The sequence below is a fragment of the Oreochromis aureus genome, linkage group 23 (assembly GCF_013358895.1).
Source record: "Oreochromis aureus strain Israel breed Guangdong linkage group 23, ZZ_aureus, whole genome shotgun sequence".
Taxonomy (NCBI): domain Eukaryota; kingdom Metazoa; phylum Chordata; class Actinopteri; order Cichliformes; family Cichlidae; genus Oreochromis; species Oreochromis aureus.
Window position 1 is genome coordinate 43,744,330 of NC_052963.1, and position 19,585 is coordinate 43,763,914.

Here is a 19,585-nt window from a genome sequence, read left to right on the forward strand (position 1 = left end):
GGATCTTTACAAAGTTCCAAGTAGAGCTTCAACATGCAACAAGAATAAATGGGAGTGAGACAAAACATTTTTTGAGCATGTAATTTATTGAAAACAACGCTTAAACTGAAACAGGCTGTTTTATGTTAGGATGCCTGGGTCGTTGACCCAGGGCTTTTGAGTTTATATTATTTATCATTTCTAGTCTTTGGTTTCTTTCTTAGAGTTCCGTCTTATGGTTTATGTCTGTGTTCTATAGTTGCTGTCTCCCCTGTCGGCTGTAGCCCCTTGTTAAGTTCGCGTCTCTGTGTTATGTTTCCTGTTTTACTTTGAAAGTCCATGTTTCATGTTAGTGTATCTGGTTTTGCTTTCCTTGTCTCGTTAGTCCTGATTTGCCCCAGCTGTGTTTCCCTCCTGTTGCCCATTCCCTGATTGCTCCCTCTATGTATTTAAGCCCTGTGTTTCAGTTTGTCATTGTCGCGATCTACCGTTCATTATGCTGTGTGTTCCGTCTGCCTGTTTCATGTAAGTTTATTTTGTATTTTCGGGGTTTTTGTTACTTTTTGCTAGTGATGGGTAGATGAGGCCTCGTGAAGCGTTTCAGCACATTCCCCAAACTGTATCAATACTGTGTTGACACAGTGTTGCTGTTTGGCTCCATACTGACACCTGCTGGACCTTAAATATCATTGCAGGGAACTTACTTGAGACTCACAACAGACACTGATTCAATGACATAGTCATACGTGTATACACTGTAAGGTATTGTACTTTCCATGGAATCATTTTATATGTTTTACATTGCAAATATTGTAGACATCTTTAAAATATATTGTGAATGACATAAAGTAAAAATTAAAATGAAAGTATTGTGAATATAATATTACCCATTTAAATGTAATTGATTCAGAGTTTATTATAAATTTCTATTCAGAAAAATAAGTTTATCCAATGTTTTTGCATTCAGTCTATTGCGGGGGTTTTCACACCATTTCCCCAGCTTTGGAAAACTCACAGGCACAGATGAAGCTGGGGTACACAAAAACTGTAAAGTCAGGTGGAAAAGGTTCTGATAAGATGTCTTCCTATTCCCCCAGTACGTTAAAGGATCCTCTGATCTTGGAATGTTTCTCTCCGACACTCTCCACAGTACTAAGGGGTTGGCAGTCCTTTATAATAAACTTCAGGACTGCCTGGTCCAGAACAGTCTTCCTAGATGCTTGATTTCAAAATAATAAAACACATATTAATAAAAAAAAAAAAGTGTTGATAAAGCTGTTCAGTGTCAATATAGGCCGACCTGTGTTCATTCTCAATGTGTCTCCTCATTTTCATATTTGGCTCTGTAATGCCTCTGTAACACTGAGGAGGTGCTTTTGTTTGTAAGAAAGCTCCGCAGAACAGATGCGACATTTATCCTGCATAAAATGAAATAAATAATTTACACTGCAAGTCACATTGCTGTTTTTCCTATTCTGATAGATTACACTGAAGCAAAGACAGACAAACTATTTGCAGTTAAAAGATCAAAATGATCCCACACAGCAGAAACATTTCCATTTTGTTATGGAAAGATGTGTATTTTTATTTATCTTTGCGAAAGTCAATTTGTGGGGGGGTTTTTGGTGGCGACTCGTTCTGTTGACAGATGTGGATGCGGTAACTTTTAAAAACAGCTTGGCGCGTTGGTAATGAGCGATACAGCAGCTGTATCGATCACGTGACTTTTTCTTAAAGCGACGCACGCACCGATACAGGCATCGCTAGGTGAGCTTGATACATGCGCCGGTGCGTCAGTGTTGCTGGACCCATCACTACTTTTTGCCATCCAGCATTAAAGCTGAGTTTTTTTTTAAATACACTTTTGCCTCCGAGCGTCTACACTTTGGGTCCTCCTTACCACCACTCCTGCCTGCACACAGCCTTAACCTAACAGAAGATCGCGACCAGAACATGGACCCAGCAGACGTTGAACTGCACGAGCGCCAGCAGGTAGCACTCTGCCAGCTAGAGGAGGAGCTCCAGTGGAGGCCATGGCTCACCCCCGACTATGGGCGCCTGCACTTGTGCTACCTACACTACAAGTGGGAGGTCTGCGTTTAACTTCGGACACGCATTCCGTGCTGGAGACTCAGCATTACTCCTCCCGAGGTAAGCGGCGCCCACGCCGCCGTCATAAGGACACTTCTGAGCAATTTGCGGCGAGTCGAAATAACTACATTTCCCACACTGAGCCAATAAACAGAAAGGACTATAATCTCACCTCAGACACCTTCGGGATCTCTTTTCTCGATGATGATTTGGATTGGGAGGCCAGTTTTGGTTTAGCTCCTCACGAGTTAATTAATGACAATATACATTCCTCTGAGATTTTTAGTCCTAAGATGGTTGATCGTGGTGGAAATAAGCTAAAACCCACTTTTGCCAAGTCTGTTTTTTCTAAACCTGGCCACGTAAAGTCTGAGACTGTGAAAACTGTTAAACCGAAGACTGTACAGACTGGTAAACGTGGTGGGAAAGGGTCGTCACCTGTTTTTGATGAGCCGATTTTCATGGAGCCTGCTCCTTTGCCTTCCTGTTCTCCTCCGCCCAGGGCGGCTGTAGTCCAGCCATCTCCTGCACCTGTATCAATTCCGCGGGTGAGGGGGGCTAGGGCCCAGTTTGTCCCTGCTCCAGTTTCCAGGCCTGCTGAGGCTCCGCTAGTCTCTGCGCCCGTACCTACTCCGCGGGTGGGAGCGGCTACTGCTCAGCAGGCCCCCGCACCTGTTTCTGTCCTCGCGGGAGGCTCTGGTGAGTCCATCCGGCAGTTTTCTTCGGGCTCCGTAGGCTCAGAAAACCTAGCTCGGCCATCTGCTCCTCCACCACCTCACCCACCATTACTACCATCGTTACAACAGTCAATAGAACTTAAACTTCTATCCATAGCTCAAACATTAGCTCACCTCTCAGCTCAGTCGCCTGCTCAGTTACCACCTGCCTCCGCTGGAGGGTCCGAGGGGCCCGTCCAGCCACAGCAACCTGCCTCCGCTGGAGGGTCCGAGGGGCCTGTCCGGCCTTCTGTCTCCGCTGGAGGGTCCGAGGGGCCCGTCCGGCCTTTTGTTCCCGCTGGAGGGTCCGAGGAACCGTTCCAGCCGTCTGTTCCCGCTGGAGGGTCCGAGGAGCCCGTCCAGCCTCCTGCCTCGTCAGCTGGAGGGCCCGAGGAGCCCGTCCAGCCTCCTGCCTCGTCAGCTGGGGGTCTTGGAGGACCCAGCCAATGCATCCTCATCTCTACTGACGGTTCCGGGGAGACCGTTCAGCCACCACCTACATCGCCGCCTGCAGCGCCCACATCGTCGCTTGCAGCATCCCCGCCTGCGGCAGCTTCATCCCCGCCACTTGTGGCAGCGGCAGCTTCGGCTGCGCCGTCGCCTGGTCCAGCTTCAGCTGCGCCGTCGCCTGTTCCGGCTTCAGCGCCACCTGCAGCAGCCTCCTCGTCAGCTTCGGCGTCGCCTGCAGCGCCACCATCTCCGGCTCCCACGCCGTCGCCTGCGGCGCCACTTTCGCCCGGTCCGGCCTCCGAGTCTTCGCCTTCACCCGGTCCGGCCTCTGAGTCTTCGCCTTCGCCCGGTCTGGCTTCGGCTACAGCTTCGCTTGGTCCTGCCTCGGCCACGCCGACGTCCGGACCACATCCTGCGCCTCTACAGCGCCGGCCTCCTTCCAGGCCTCTGATTGCACGTCCTGCTCGCCCTGTCCGGCCTGCACGTCCTGCTCGCCCTGTCCGGCCTGCACGTCCTGCTCGCCCTGTCCGGCCTGCACGTCCTGCTCGCCCTGTCCGGCCTGCTCGCCCTGTCCGGCCTGCTCGTCCTGCTCGTCCTGTCCGGCCTGCTCGTCCTGTCCGGCCGCTTTCCGGGCCGATGACTGGACGTCCTCGCCGTCGTGGCCGGCCTCCTGACCTGCTCCGTCGCCGCCGGTGCCTCCCGCCCGGCCGGCCTCCTGACCTTTTTTCTGGACTCTTGGGCCGTCGACCTCCGGGCTGGCCCCCTGAACCTTTTCGAGGCTGTTGCCTGGGCCTCTGCGCCTTTCGTGGGCCCTCTTGTTTGTTTTCTTTTGGACGTTTCCTGGGCCTCAGTGCTGTTGTTTTGTTCTGTTTTGGACTTTGTTCCCTGGGTTTTGGTTTCTGGCTCCTTGTGTTTCCGTCCGGTTCCCCCGCCGCCCGCCCTGGTTGGGTTGTTTTTTGTTTTGGTTTGGGCTGTCTGGGAGCCAGCCCTTTAGGGGGGGGTACTGTTAGGATGCCTGGGTCGTTGACCCAGGGCTTTTGAGTTTATTATATTATTTATCATTTCTAGTCTTTGGTTTCTTTCTTAGAGTTCCGTCTTATGGTTTATGTCTGTGTTCTATAGTTGTTGTCTCCCCTGTCGGCTGTAGCCCCTTGTTAAGTTCGCGTCTCTGTTATGTTTCCTGTTTTACTTTGAAAGTCCATGTTTCATGTTAGTGTATCTGGTTTTGCTTTCCTTGTCTCGTTAGTCCTGATTTGCCCCAGCTGTGTTTCCCTCCTGTTGCCCATTCCCTGATTGCTCCCTCTATGTATTTAAGCCCTGTGTTTCAGTTTGTCATTGTCGCGATCTACCGTTCATTATGCTGTGTGTTCCGTCTGCCTGTTTCATGTAAGTTTATTTTGTATTTTCGGGGTTTTTGTTACTTTTTGCCATCCAGCATTAAAGCTGAATTTTTTTTTAAATACACTTTTGCCTCCGAGCGTCTGCACTTTGGGTCCTCCTTACCACCACTCCTGCCTGCACACAGCCTTAACCTAACAGTTTTACAGCTGATCAAAAGTTTAAGACCACATGCCTTTAAAAGCCCAAATCTGTGGAAAAATGTGGATTCATTGTCATTTTCTGTCAATAGTCACACTGTCATGATATGCTAATGGCAAAGGCAAAAAAAACTTTCCCTTTTTGAATGTGGTTGGGTTGTTGAACTGCATAATCAGGGTCTCTCGCAGCGCACCATTGCTGCTGAGGTGGGCGCAGTAAGACAGCCATTTGGAATTTCTTAAATGATCCTGAGGGTTATGGAACAAAAAAGTGAAGTGGAAGACCCAAAAAGATTTCACCAGCACTGAGCAGACAATACAATTGGCTGTCCGTCAAGACACTGGATGATCCTCGACCCAAATTAACGCCGTTACTGGTGCAGACTGCAGCCCCATAACCATCAGACGGCATCTGAGGCCGAAGGGCTTAAAAAACAAAACACGTCTTTAAAGGCCTCGTCTCCTTGAACGCCACAGAACTGACCGTTTGGACTTTGCAAGAGAGCACCAAACATGGGACACTGGAAGGTGGAAGAAAGTTTTATTCTCTGATGAGAAAATTTTTTTACCTTGATGGTCCTGATGGTTTCCAATGTTACTGGCATGACGAGTAGATCCCACCTCAGAGGTTTTCTACACGCCACAGTGGAGGGGGCGCTATAATGGTCTGGGGTGCTTTTTCCTTCAGTGGTACAACGGAGCTTCAGGAGGTGCAAGGGCATCAAATGCCCGCTGGCTAAGTCCAGATGTTGCAGAGAGCATCCCTCATGATAGAGGGCCCTCGTCTATGGGGTAACGACTGGGTTTTTCAACAGGACAACGCTACAGCACACAATGCCCGCAGGAGAAAGGACTTCTTCAAGGAGAATAACACCACTCTGTTGGACCATCCTGTATGTTCTCCTGATCTAAATCCAGTTGAGAACCTTTGGGGATAGTTGGCGAGGGAAGTTAACAAAAATGGACAAACAGTTCCAGACAGTAGATGCCCTTCATGCGACTGTCTTCACCACTTGGAGAAATGTTCCCACTCACCTCATGGAAACGCTTGCATCAAGCATGCTGCAACAAATTTTTGAAATGGCCAACAATAACGGTGGAGCTGCTCATTACTTTCATGTTTGGAACTTTGATTTCTGTTTTGGGGAGTTTATGGGGTTTTTTTTTTTTTTTTTTTTGGAGGTGTGGTCCTAAACTTTTGATCAGCTGTAAAACACCCCCTTTCAGTTTAAGCATTGTTTTCAATAAATTGCATGTTCAAAAAAAGGTTTTGTCTCACTACCATTTGTTCTTGTTGCATGTTGAAGCTCTACTTCAAACCTTGTTAAGATCCAACTGTGCAAAATAAAAGCGGTTTAAAGTGGTGTTAATATTTTGATCGGGACTGTATGTTAGGGGTGGGGAACTCCAGGCCTCAAGGGCTGGTGTCCTGCAGGTTATCACCCTGGGTCAACACACCTGAATAAAATAATTAGTTCATTACCAGGCTTCTGGAGAACTTCAAGACATGTTGAAGAGGTAATTTAGCCATGTAATTTAGCTGTGTTGGATCAAGGACACATCTAAAACCTGCAGGACACCGGCCCTCGAGGCTTGGAGTTGGCCATCTCTGATGTATGTGCTCCCCAGCCCGTTATGTCTCTTTCTCTCTCCGTGTCCTGTCTCCCTTAACTGCTTCCGTGTTTTCCTTTGTATCTCCTCCTTTTGTCTCCCTAGTCTGTGTTGTTCCCATGTTTCAGGTTTATGGTCTTCGTCTCTAGTGTTTAGTGTGTTTAGTCTTTATAGTTCTACCGGTTCAGTTCAGGTTAGTGTTGCCTTAAGCCCTTTTTCCATTCTGCATGTCCTGCAATGTAATTAATATGCGACACAAATGCTACAACAAAGGTATCGAAGCAAGAATATACCTGCTGCTCCGTCTGTGGATTTTCATCAGACCACAGTGTTTTTTTGTAGGCATTTCTCTACGGTGGCCCTGAGAGGCCAAACGGACTGCAACTTAAGAAAATGCCAGCAATAAGAAAAACGCTGCAAGAGCAGCAGCATCATCATCATCATCATCATCATCATTTATTTATATAGCACTTTAAAAACACACCTGGTAGACCAAAGTGCTGTACAATACTAATATGCACATTGTAATAAAAAAAATAAAAAATAAAAGAATAAAAAATAAAAAATCAGTTACCCACAGAGTTAAAAGCCAAGGAATAAAAATAGGTTTTTAATAAAGACTTAAAAACTGGCACTGATGTAGCCTGTCTAATATGGAGAGGAAGGTTATTCCAAAGCATCGGCGCTGCAACAGAGAACGCTCTGTCTCCTCTAAGTTTCCGCCGTGACTTTGGGACAGAAAGCAGCAACTGCTCAGCTGACCAAAGGGAACGAGTGGGGACGTGGGGCTTCAACAAGTCAGCCAAATAAACAGGTGCCAGACCATTTAGAGATTTAAAAACCAATAAAAGGACTTTAAAACGGATCCTAAATTCAATTGGAAGCCAGTGTAGAGAGGCCAATATCGGAGTGATGTGATCAAATTTTCTTCTGCCAGTTAAAAATCGTGCCGCAGCATTTTGCACTAATTGCAAGCGTGACAAAGTGCCCTGCCCAACCCCTATTAAAAGAGAATTACAATAATCTAAACGTGAGGTAATAAAGGCATGAATAACACTTTCCAAGTCACGCTTGGAAAGAAAGGGCTTAACCTTTGATAAACGTCTGAGGTGATAGAATGCTGATTTTACCACCCCGTTTACATGGTCATTAAAGGTAAGTGCAGAATCAATTTTAACTCCGAGATTTGTGATCGAACTCTTTAGTTGGGAAGTTAAAGCTGCAAGATCAACATCCGGAGTATGAGAAGAACGATTTGGGCCAAATAAAATTGCTTCTGTCTTCCGATCATTAAAATTTAAAGTTTTTTGCCATCCATGCTTTGACATCAGTAAGGCAGTCAAGCAGAGGTCGAGTTGGGAGACTATCAGAAAGACTAAAGGGTAAGTAGAGCTGGCAGTCATCTGCGTATAGATGGAATGGCACTCCATGTTTCCGGAAAATCACGCCAAGAGGCAAAAGGTACAATGAAAACAATAACGGCCCAAGAATAGATCCATGTGGCACACCCCAAAGCAGAGGGGCCACAGAGGATGAAGCCGACCCCAACTTAACACAAAAAGGTCCTATTTAAGAGATAGGACTTTAACCACAAAAGTGCCAAACCAGAAATTCCCACACAGTGCTGTAAGCGGGAGATCAACAAATCATGATCCACTGTGTCAAATGCAGCGGCCAACAAGACCAGCACTGCATATTTACCATGGTCTGTGGCTATCAGGATGTCATTCATAACTTTTACGAGGGCTGTCTCCGTACTGTGGAATGGCTTAAAGCCGGACTGAAAGATTTCTGACAAATTAGAGTCATTCAAGTAGTCCATCAACTGAGTATAAACAATCCTTTCCAGAATCTTACTAAGAAAGGGAAGCTTAGAGATGGGTCTAAAATTGGATATGACTGAACTGTCTAAGCCCGGTTTCTTAAGTAAAGGATGTATGACTGCATGCTTAAATTCCCTAGGTACTTGACCAGACAAAAGACTAGTATTAATAATGTTCAGAATGTGTGGTCCAATGATAGGAAATACCTTTTTAAGAAAACGGGGAGGAACAACGTCATTAGGAGAGCCACACGGTTTAGCTTTCAACACAAGTTTATCTATGTCAGATAAAACAATTGGTAGAAAAGCAGAGAACAGACTTGAGCAAGAACCATGCATGGCTGGGTCAGCAGTAGGTTGAGTCGGGGGTCTCAAACTAGCAACCTTGTCCACAAAATAATTAAGAAACTTATTGCACATAACCGCAGAAGAGTGCAAAAGAATATTGCCTTTCGGATTAATTACAGAATTTATAGTGTTATATAGAACACGAGGGTTATGCGAGCTGGCAGCAATAAGTTGAGAAAAATAGGAGTGCTTGGCAGCCTTTACTGCTCTCTGATAGACTTTCCAGCTAGTCTTAAGAGCTTCCATAGAGACACACAGCCTATCTTTTTTCCACCGTCTTTCACATCTTCTACATTCTTTTCTAGTGGCTCTGGTAAAATCAGTTAGCCAAGGACTAGCCTTAGGCTTGCATTGTCTGAATATAAAAGGAGCGACAACGTCAAGGACAGATTTACAAGCAGAATCCAAATACGAAACTAATCCATCTGAGGTGGATGGATTAAAACACAATGGAAATAGGAAAAAAGAAAACAGAAATAGGAAAAAACATTTTTCCAAAAGCACAAGGGAAGTGTTTCTGGGGAGACAATAACCCGACGGACCAGTTGCAGGAACCCAAAACATGGTAGGTGTGTTTTTTCATGATTTAAATAATACTGATGACGGAGTTTTAGGCTAATACTTAGGCTAACAGACTTACCTCTCATCTTTTCTTTCCTCACGAAACTGATAGATCCTCCACTTCTTTTAAGTGTCTCCCAGCGCAATTCTTAGCATATTTTGGTTCCTGCAAAGGTTATTGACTCCCCTGAAACACTTCCCTTGTGCTTTTGGAAATCTGTTTTTTCCTATTTCCGTTGTGTTTTGTGTGCTTTTGCAGCGTTTTTCTTATTGCTGGTGTTTTCTTAAGTTGCAGTCCGTTTGGCCTCTCAGGGCCACCGTACATTTCCCTCGTTGCCGGGTTTCAAAAATGGCGGTTTTGATCTTTGTGAACGAGAGGCTCTCGTGGCTCATCGAGCGATGCTACTAACCAGCCAATTGGTGGCATGCAGTGTGACTACCTGGTACCAGGTACTATGACCTAATAGAAAGCCCTGAAAACCGTGGTGAAACGTGCCGAGTCGATCTGAGTAGGTACTAATGGAAAAGGGGCTTAAGAGTCCTTCTACTTTTTGTTTTGTTACCTTTTGTCAGCCAATAAATCAGCTCGCTTTTTGTTAAGACCCAGTTTCTTGCCTTCGTTAGTGTGCATTTGGGTCCATACCACGCACAGGCCACCTGGTCTTGACAGCTACTGCAGGGGCGGATCTAGAGGAATTTTCTTAGGGTGGCGGCATGAGGGTGGCAAAGAAACCAAATGGGGTGGCAAAATCAAAGCCTTTTTTTTTTCCAAACACATATGCAGGTGGTTACATATGGTTAAAATGATTCAAATGCAGTAAGTATACACGTTTTTCATATAAATATAGTCTATAACTTAATTATTGTTTGTAGCCCACATAATTACATACTTTAGTTACATAAAACATGTAAGTTTTGATGTTATGTACTGTATAGCCTGTATAATAAATAAATATATAGCCCAATAAGTATAAAATCCAGAAAGCTACACAACATGGGGCGGTTCATTTACAAACACAGGTCTAACTTAACAAAATGAAAATTATGAAGTTACCACAACCTGTTTTTTAATTTAGTTACGCTGGAAATGTTTATGTCAGTGGATAATCATTTAGTATTGCTCACTCAGAAAATTTGAATTATTTTTAGTACTGTGTACTCACAATGAAGCTGCTCTAACTCAGCAACAAGTTTCCATAATTTCTTTACGTTCTTGGAGCTAATTAATTTTATGTTCTTGTGCATATAGGCTAAATTAGTACTGTGTTATGCTATTAATTACATAGCATATTGATTTTTGTTAGTGGGTTAATCACTCTTTCTTGCGCTCATATTAGTTGTTGGTGGCTGCTGGTTAATGAGTAAATAAAAAAGGCATTTTAGAGCAGCTCAAACTGTGACCATTTGAACACAGAAAACTTAAGTTAACTTTTTACCAGTCCACTCCTGAAGATAATGCAACCTACATGCTTGGCACGCCCACTTGTTTAGTTCACAGCTAAAACAAGGCAAGTTTGTCACTTTTAAACAGCTGTGTGTTTTGTCCACGTGGCATTTAAACCAATTTGCAGCCCCAGGACAAAGACGAAAACCACACAGAACACTGAAACGTTTATTAATAGAGTGAAAATGATCAACTGGACAGCGGCTCTGCTCACTGGTGTTGCCTGTTTTGGGGGATACCTGATTGTGCTGGTGAAAAAGATCAACAGCCACCGAAAGGCAGAAGAAAAGATCAAGAGAGCCAGAAACAGGAGAGATGAGAGCTTGCAGCGGGCCGAGCAGGCGGTGCTCCGGTACAAAGAGTCGGTGAGAGTTCAGAGCTTTGGGTTTTTTTCTACTTTCTATTTAGAAAGAAATCTCAGCTAATGATGTACTTTTAGTTTAACCTGGCAGAGGATTAGTCACTAAATACTAACATACTGGCACTTTTTGAGGTCTCCATGCTTAGCATGAAAATTAAAGGTATGAGTGTGCAGACCGTTTAAGTGCAGTGAACTCACTGTTGTGTTTGAGAAAGTGTGTGAAGATGTGGAAAATTGGGCAAAGAAAGAATCCTGAATCTGTACATGGATGTGTTTCCGTCTCTTTGTTGCAGCCTTTAAAAGAAATAATAATAACATAATGATTCTGTGGGTCTGTGTCTTCTAGCATCCGACAACTGACTCTGCTCTGATCCTGACGCTCTCCCTGTCTGAGCTGACGCAGCAGCTGAACAAAGGTTTACTGAGCCCCGAGGATGTGCTTTACTCTTACATGGAAAAGGTTCAATATCCAGCATGACACAAAGGTTCACCTAATGTAACATAATAAAACAAATTGTTCATAATAGATGAAATACACCAAAAGCTAATTTTTACAAGTAATGATTAAAATTACTCAGCCTTATTTCAGTGTTATTTATTTTTGACATTAGTCCTACTTATAAATCACTGCTTTTTAGTTCTTATTACACAGAATTGTGTCTTATTACAGTTAAAGTTTAGACACACTGGGTCATAATATTCATATAAGCAACACAGACTCATGTGTCACACAATACTTGTGTTTCCAACAAGAGTTTAATATTTTACAAAGATGATGTAATGATGATGATGATGTTTCCTTTCCAACAGACTCTGGCTGTAAACAAAAAGCTGAACTGCTGCACTGAAGTTTTGCTGGAGAGTTTGGACCAGCTGAAAACTGTTGGCTCCAACAAGGATGGTCTCTTGTACGGAGTTCCAGTTAGCATCAAGGAAAATCTTGCATTTAAGGTATTACAAAGGTTATGCAATGCAAATTTTAGTTACAGTTAAAGGATTTCCCATCAGAGCATTATAGCTCAGGTATTTGATGTAACATTATCATCTTCTGCTTTTTCCAACACAAGAATCATGACTGTTCTTGTGGTGTGATCATAAACCTGGACCAGCCTGCTGAGAAGGACAGTGTGCTTGTTCAAGTCCTAAAGAAACAAGGAGCTATTCCCTTTGTGAGAACCAACTTGCCTCAAGCCCTTTTAAAGTACATCTTTTACCAGTTAATCACATAAAAATCTACAGCACATTTAAAACTGTGTTCATGTATTAAGTTGCCTTTGTCCATTCCAAGTGTGAATAATATGAAAAGACTCATTAACTGTCTGTTCACAGCTATGACTGCAGTAATCCTATCTACGGGCAGACTGTGAACCCTCATAACCCCCAGAAGACCTCTGGAGGTTCATCTGGTGGGGAGGGGGCTCTCATCGGGGGAGGGGGCTCCCTGCTTGGTATAGGCACTGATATAGGTGGCAGTATCCGTATTCCTGCGTCCTTCTGTGGAATCTGTGGTTTCAAACCAACTGCAGGTCGGCTCAGGTGGGTTTTATGTTAGTTTAGAGTCAGTTTCCTGGAAAATTATTGCACATTGAGTAAAACTTTTATCTGATTTAAACTGTTATCTCTGTTAACACCTTTGGGTCTCATTCAGTCAGTTTCCTAGAAAGTTTTTACACATTACTGAGTAAAACTTTTATCTCTGTTAACACCTTTGGGAAATGATTAGTTTACAGGGGCTTCGTCCAGTTTATCGAGGGCAAAAGTCAGGTAAGAAACATACCTACTTTACATATAAAGTAAATGTAGTTACATAACCACTGTGTAGCAATATTTCACCAACACAAACTGTCTCAAATATTTGAGTCACTGCTTTATATTTTGTATGAAACCAGTGCCGTCATCTGCTGGACCCATGGCAAGAGATGTGGACAGCCTGGCTCTGTGCATGCAGGCACTTCTTTGTGACCACATGTTTTCTTTGGACCCCACTGTTCCACCATTACCTTTTAACATGGAGGTGTGTCCTGTACTGTGGGATTCATGAAATCTGTTAATGATTATTTTTTTTCCTAACGCTGCACTTTATATTACTCTTATATTACTCTTTACAGGCTGTAATCTTAACCTTTGTAAACTGATTATATTTAATTTACTCAGGAAATAAAAATGATTGACCCTTAGATATACAGAAGCTCCAGACCTCTAAGGATTGGTTATTTGGAAAACGATGGCTACACGCAACCATCTCCAAGCATGGCCCGAGGCGTCAGAGAGGTCAAAGCTCTGTTAGAGCAAGCAGGACACACAGTAAGAGACACACACACACACACACACACACACACACACACACACACACACTACGATCACTGTCAAGCCAAGTATGTGATTTAGGGCTGTGCGATATGACCAAAATCTCATATCCCAATATAAGACGTTTTTCATCCCAATAACGATATAAATTTTAAAAAAAATTCATTTTCAGTAAATTCTGTGAATCTCGGGCAACTCGACTTGCGTCAAGTGTTTTCAGCTGGGCGTCGTGTACCTGGAGTCGAGTACTTTGACCGATGCATTAAGTTATATATTTTTAGACATAAGTTGTAACGGGGCGTCCAATTTCTTTTAGTATTTATTACATGGCGTGTTGTGGTGAAAAGCCTGTTCTAATGGTTAAGTCTAAAGCTTATTTTGAGCACCTGACGGCTCTTTTTTGCTTCTCATCCATAAACTTGCTCCATACTCTTTCACGTGATTCTTGTGTAGGTGGTAGAGGAGGTTTTTCCTGTTTGAGTCTGTGGTGGGGACCGGTTTGCAGCGTAATTTGCATAGCACAGTTTTCTGGTCCATGTCAGACTTTTCATAACCAAACCATGTCCATGCTACAAAGGTAGCCCCTCGTTTAGGAATAAGGTCCTTGACTTGTTTTGACTGGTCCTTCTATTTGGAGCTACCTGGTGCTGCCTCATTTTCACTGGCTAAGCTGGTATTCTCTGTGCCCCGATGAAAAAATATTGCTGTAAACAGTTTATCTTGCGACACCATGAAACAAACAATAGCATATAATTTGAAACAATAGATGTTTTCATATCGTCATCTGATATATTTCGACATATCGCACAGCCCTATGAGTCATAGGTCATTAATCCTGTCATTTGTGCCTTTAGCTCGTCCCTTACTGTCCACTGAAGATGGATCAAATTATCCCTGAACTATTTTTAAAGGGTTTATTTGCAGATGGAGCTACCACCCTGCTACAAAAACTGTGAGTTGTTCCATTAAATAAGTCAGTTAGTACCATTTGTCTTCTAAACTTAAATCATCTAACATTTAGAGATTTTGTTCCTTTTTAGTGCTAACCACTAAACATCACCATGCTGCCATTGTCTTCATGACAAACATGGGGTTGTGGTTCCTTTTGAAACTATTACAGTAATTTTCAGTTCAGTGTCTCTGAACAGACTGTTTTCTTGTGTGCCAATGATCTCTTTCATTTTAGGAAAGGGGGACCTGTGGACCCTTGTCTGGAGCCTCAGGTTTTTCCTTACGGCTTTCCCAAGTGGTTGAAGAAAACCATTTCATTCTTGCTCAAACCCGTGGTGAGTCCTCTAATTCTGTGACAGAAACATATAAATTTAGACATTGGTTTGAAAATTAATTTTACACCTTAGTTTGTCTTATTCTTTTGGCAGTTTCCTCGTGTTTCTGCTAACTTTGGTGCTCTTTGTGGAGTTGGGTGAGAAAGTATTCTTGCAATTGTTCATTTGTGCTTGAATCTCAGTTTCTTTGTTACATTTCCATGTGCTAGGAATTATATCCAAACATTCTACTTCATTTTTAGATCTGTTCCAGAGCTGTGGAAGCAACATGCTGCTGTTGAGGTACTGCCAGCTGATGATGCATGGTCACGTATGAAAGCCTGAAGATGAAATTTAGATTTCCTGTGTTTTCTTTAGGACTACATCCATGAGACAATAGCACATTGGAGGAGCTGCAAAATTGATGTGCTGCTGTGCCCTGTGACTGGACCAGCCTACAACTTCTTATACTGTGGCAAAATTTTAAGTATGGCAAACTGATTATGATAGCTGTAAATTATAAAAGGCAAAAGATTGCAGGGACTAAGAAAATAACCGCTTTATTTTTCCAGTTTAATTTGTAATTGTGTTTAGTGCTTCTATTTGTAAATGAAGTTTAGCTAAACGTGTAATTCATGTTGTAGTGGATTCAGAGAGATTCCTCACTGGGGAACTGGATACACATGAGAAACAAAACAGAATGGCAGTGTACAAAACTGTTACATGTTACAATACAAGAGAGTCACAGGACTTAAAAAAAGTGAAGAAAAAGAGACATTTCATCAAAGATGAGGATGACTGCTTTTGTCTACTGCTGAGAAAACTGGGCATTACAGGACAGTGCAGCACAGTACGAGTTATGAAACTGTCTCCAGACATTACTTCATTAAAAGGGAACCTGGATTACAACATCTGGATAAGGAGTCATGCAAAGGCATTATTGCATTAACTAACTTATATTTAAATTAAACATCAACTGCATTTGTAAAGGTTAAGAATATTGTTTATGTTTCTTTATCAATAATCTATTTTTCTTTTCTGTGCTTTAAGATGCTGTCAGTTACACGATGCTCTACAATCTCCTAAACTTTCCTGCGGGTGTAGTCACTGTTTCCACAGTGACCGCAAAGGATGAGGAGGAACTCAAGCACTATAAGGGCTGTTATCAGGACATGTGGGACAAACTCTTCAAAGAGGTAGGCAACATGTACCAGTGAGGCAAGAGTGATTGAAAACATAGAGCCCGATTTACTAACACATTGTGTCAGGTCAAACTGGGTGTTGGCGTTAAAAAATTTCTTTACAAAGAGAGTGAGTAAGAAGACTTCGGTTAAAAGGTGGAAAAACAGTGTTGGCATCATTATTCCAACAAGTAATAATTAAACATATTATACAGAACACTTTTCTTAAAAGTAATCCAGTACGATACTTAATTATTCCCAAAGCCAATTCATTACACAACTCATTACATTACATTCGTATTTCTCCATAAAATTAGTGCTGGGTATCGATTTTGACTCGAGTCGATTCAGTTTTAACGCAGACATCCAGAAATATTATAATTCTAATCATTTATCAGTACATATCCCTATTTTGATATCTATGTGTCACCAGTGTGTGAATGTGTGTGTGAATGGGTGGATGACTGGAGGTGTAAAGCGCTTTGGGGTCCTTTGGGACTGGGAAAGCGCTATACAAATACAGGCCATATGTATAAAAACAAAGCTGACACTTGTGAGACTTTATTAGAGGTGTAAGCATCACAGCAGATGCCTTTGTGTCAAAGTAACTGAGGATAAAATACAGAAAAATGTGAATTAGCCTTAAAAATATTGTGCAGTAGATTAAAAACTGTTGCAGCTGTTTCTGTTCTGGATGTTTTCCACTGTACCTTCACACTCGTTCTTTTCTGCAAATTAAAATAAAAGTAATGTTTATATACACATTGTAGACTGTGTCACTATTTTCACCCTACGGCAGAAATGAATTGAAATCAGCTGATTGTATCTCATGTGCAAGTGCAACCGATAAGCAAGATCAATAGGCAATCAGACTAACCATTCCAAGGAACTGACTACCAAACCACTTAATGCTAAATTTACTCAGTGAAGTCAGAGGTGACTTGTAACCTCCAAACTAAAGGAGTCACACAGCGCCAGCAGCAACAGAACTGCTTCCAGTTCTTCAGTTTCACAGCCTGTGCGATGGGGTTCAAAGAGAAACGCCCCAAAAATGGAGAGACAGGCAGGAGGACAACACTGATTTTAGGCCCTATCCTCAAAAGAATCAGACCTTTGATGGACATCAAAACAATGTATTTATGTTGATAAACTTTAAAAATACACTTTTCCTTAATAAAGTTTTATTACACTCCACTTAAACAGTTATAATTCCAGGATCATAAACAGCACACAAGGTTTTCAGCACATCAGCTGTGCTCCAACACCATTACTTATTATTGATGGATTTACACAAATTCAGCTGCATAGACTTTGACAATACCTGAGATCACAGATGTATACACATGCATAACTTTCAAATCTGGTGTTTCAGACTCACTGTCAGACCAGCTTTTCATGCAGCCACAACAAGTCAGGAGACCCCGATGTAAAGTCTAAAGTATAGATACATTTCTTTTTTTGAATACTTGTAAATGTGCGTCAGTGTACTTTAACGTGGTTTCAATCAGCTGCTGTAGCACATCTGTCCCAGGCTATGTAGAGCTCATTGTTGGATGTGTCCTATTACTCCTCTGTGCATATTGAAGTAATAATAAACATTACTTGCTTGAATCTAATTTTTCCCTAGTATCAGTTATATCTTGTAATAGCTAAATTAAGAAACCACTAGGGCAAATCAAAAAGAATCTCAGCTCATGGATATTACTTTTAACTTTTTTTTAAATTAATGCCATTTTGTTTTTCTCTGGAATGTTATTTAAAATTGTGATGTATTACTCTGAACATTCACTTCAATTTTATTTACTTAACATGACTTTACACAGAAACAAGAACTGAACCAGATCAGTCTATTGCTGCTCCAATATTTGTAGAGGTTTTTTTTGTTACAGTAGATGGATGAAGGAGACTGCGGTGCGTTCAGCTGCTGAGCATTAAGTGACAGGAGTGTGTTTGTGTGTTCAGGCAGTGGCCGGTGGCGAGGGTCTACCTGTGGCGGTGCAGTGTGTTGCTCTGCTGTGGCAGGATGAGCTCTGCCTGCGCTTCATGAAGGAAGTGGAACAACTGGTCAAAGAAAGCAAGAAGTAAAGCTGCTTTCTTTCTCAGTCTCACAGGAGAGGCTGCAGACTTCAGAGGAGACATGTTAACTTGAGGATATCCTGTAATAATGAGCTCATTGTGTCATAAATGGTGGAATATTCTCTGCACTACAGGCTTAATCTAGACACTTTTTGTTTTTTGGCTGTTTGCTAAAGGTTAAATAAAAGTTAACTGGCAAAATTATGCATTTATGTTTTGTTTTTTTTGTTCTTTGTTCTTATATTTTGAAGGCAGGTCTTTTATATTGTCTTTCTATCACCATTGTTAGCATGATCATTTATCCACTTTTAGGAACCACCAGTCAAAACGTTTCATCTTTTGGTGTATTTATTAAAACATTGGATGATCAAAAATCAGCAGTCTGCAAGCAGTCAGCTGCAGCCAACTTCCCAAAAGATAGTAACCTATCTTAGCAGTTACAGAAAGATTTACATGAGAATGTGCAGCTGTCTGATTGGTTGAAAAAATGACACAGTGGAAGAGCCGTGGTTTAGACTTGACACTCCCTGATTTGTTCTCGTGATAGTTTTTCCACGTGGCAACAGTCATTGGCTTACAGTGAGAGATCTCACTTGACAGAGTGCCCTGTGTGAGAAAACACCTTACCTCAGTTGTTACCAGGATGTTTTATTGTCATGCTGATATCAGCTTTAACCGACACAATAAAGTCTCTTTCTTATTGCAGAGAACACTATCTTATCACACCCAGAGCCAAGAAGGTTTCTCCTGTATTAAACTGTGTTGTTCATATACACATACATATCAGGCCCTGAACTTTATATATCTTTTGGCAGCAACAAGTTGTGGAATGCAAAAAGTCTAATGTGTCAGTGGCTGATTCCACTTTCCTTTATCCCTGCAATACAAAAATATAGAGGTATAAAAGGACATCTTAACCATACATGAAAAATTTTCCCTAACACCATCCATTTCATGTAATAAAGCATGAAAAGCCACTAAAAGCTTGAAAACTGGAATCATGTCAATAAAAGGCAAAGAGACAGTGCTAGAACATGTTTAAAACTGTTGAAAATTAACATTAAACAATAGGTATAGAAAATAATCTGCACAGAACACACCTATATTTCTTTGCTCTAAGCTGTCTGTAACATTAATTTTATGTATTTTGCTAAAGTCAAGTCAGTTGTATTTGTACAGGCTAAAGCCATGTGTAAGTGTTTAAATGGCTTCACAGGTAATGTTTAAAAAATAAGGTCACTAACATATAAAACAGAAACTATATGTCTGTGTTTGTACGTGTGTGTGTGTATTTTAGTTAATCAATGGCAATGAGCAATCTGTGTTGCAATATCTGCGTCTGAATGTGCAGCAATTTGTGTTTAAAAAAAGGTTTTGAGGTCAAGGTAGCTGGTGCAACCCAATTTATTTAAAAAAAATATATAATTAGCATACTATAATATTTACCCAACAGCATATGTTTCAAAGTATTTTGGATGGAATTATATTATAAAAATGATAAATTACTCTTTCTGGACTTTAAAGTGGGCTAATTGCCTGTTGACAGCTCCCTTCTGATAGTTAACATGTTCCCTAACAGCACTCATTGAATTACTTTGAACTAAAATTATTTTAAAATAATAATAAGAAACCCCCCAACTTATTTTCATTGATGATAATATGAATTAGTACATAGTACATTTGCTTTTGTTTAGTATGTCATTCATTATGTAAATTTTTGCAAAAATATTTTTTAATTTTATCATAAATAAATGATCAAAATATTGCATTCAGAGCAGAAAATGATTCAGAACTGAGAAGGCTGACAGAAAAAGTTCTATTTGCCAAATAAGACC

The 19,585-nt window shown here is 41.8% G+C and overlaps 1 protein-coding gene across 4 annotated transcripts; it reads left to right on the plus strand.

Annotated features, from left to right (window-relative positions):
- The first annotated feature begins 4,528 nt into the window (after nt 1-4,528).
- Nucleotides 4,529-17,962, plus strand: LOC116333320 (vitamin D3 hydroxylase-associated protein-like). 4 transcript variants are annotated; one of them, XM_039606947.1, is made up of 16 exons: nt 4,529-4,622; nt 10,688-10,925; nt 11,268-11,381; nt 11,732-11,872; nt 11,989-12,122; nt 12,251-12,457; nt 12,645-12,685; nt 12,811-12,935; nt 13,100-13,225; nt 14,083-14,180; nt 14,415-14,514; nt 14,608-14,651; nt 14,757-14,796; nt 14,872-14,980; nt 15,544-15,689; nt 17,637-17,962. In XM_039606947.1, the coding sequence occupies exons 1-16, from the start codon at nt 4,594-4,596 to the stop codon at nt 17,757-17,759; spliced, it is 1,815 nt and encodes a 604-aa protein (XP_039462881.1). In that variant the 5' UTR covers nt 4,529-4,593; the 3' UTR covers nt 17,760-17,962. The 4 variants fall into 4 exon arrangements, with proteins under 4 accessions (XP_039462881.1, XP_039462883.1, XP_039462882.1 ...); XM_039606949.1 differs by lacking the exon at nt 4,529-4,622 and adding an exon at nt 9,452-9,566; XM_039606948.1 differs by lacking the exon at nt 4,529-4,622 and adding an exon at nt 9,469-9,625.
- The last annotated feature ends 1,623 nt before the right edge of the window (nt 17,963-19,585 follow it).

Coding starts and splice junctions, on each gene's coding strand:
- LOC116333320 (XM_039606947.1), top strand. CDS start 4,594: ATGCTGTGTGTTCCGTCTGCCTGTTTCAT. Junction 12,458..12,644: donor CCAACTGCAGGTCGGCTCAG/GTGGGTTTTATG, acceptor GGAAATGATTAG/TTTACAGGGGCTTCGTCCAG. Junction 12,686..12,810: donor TTATCGAGGGCAAAAGTCAG/GTAAGAAACATA, acceptor GTATGAAACCAG/TGCCGTCATCTGCTGGACCC.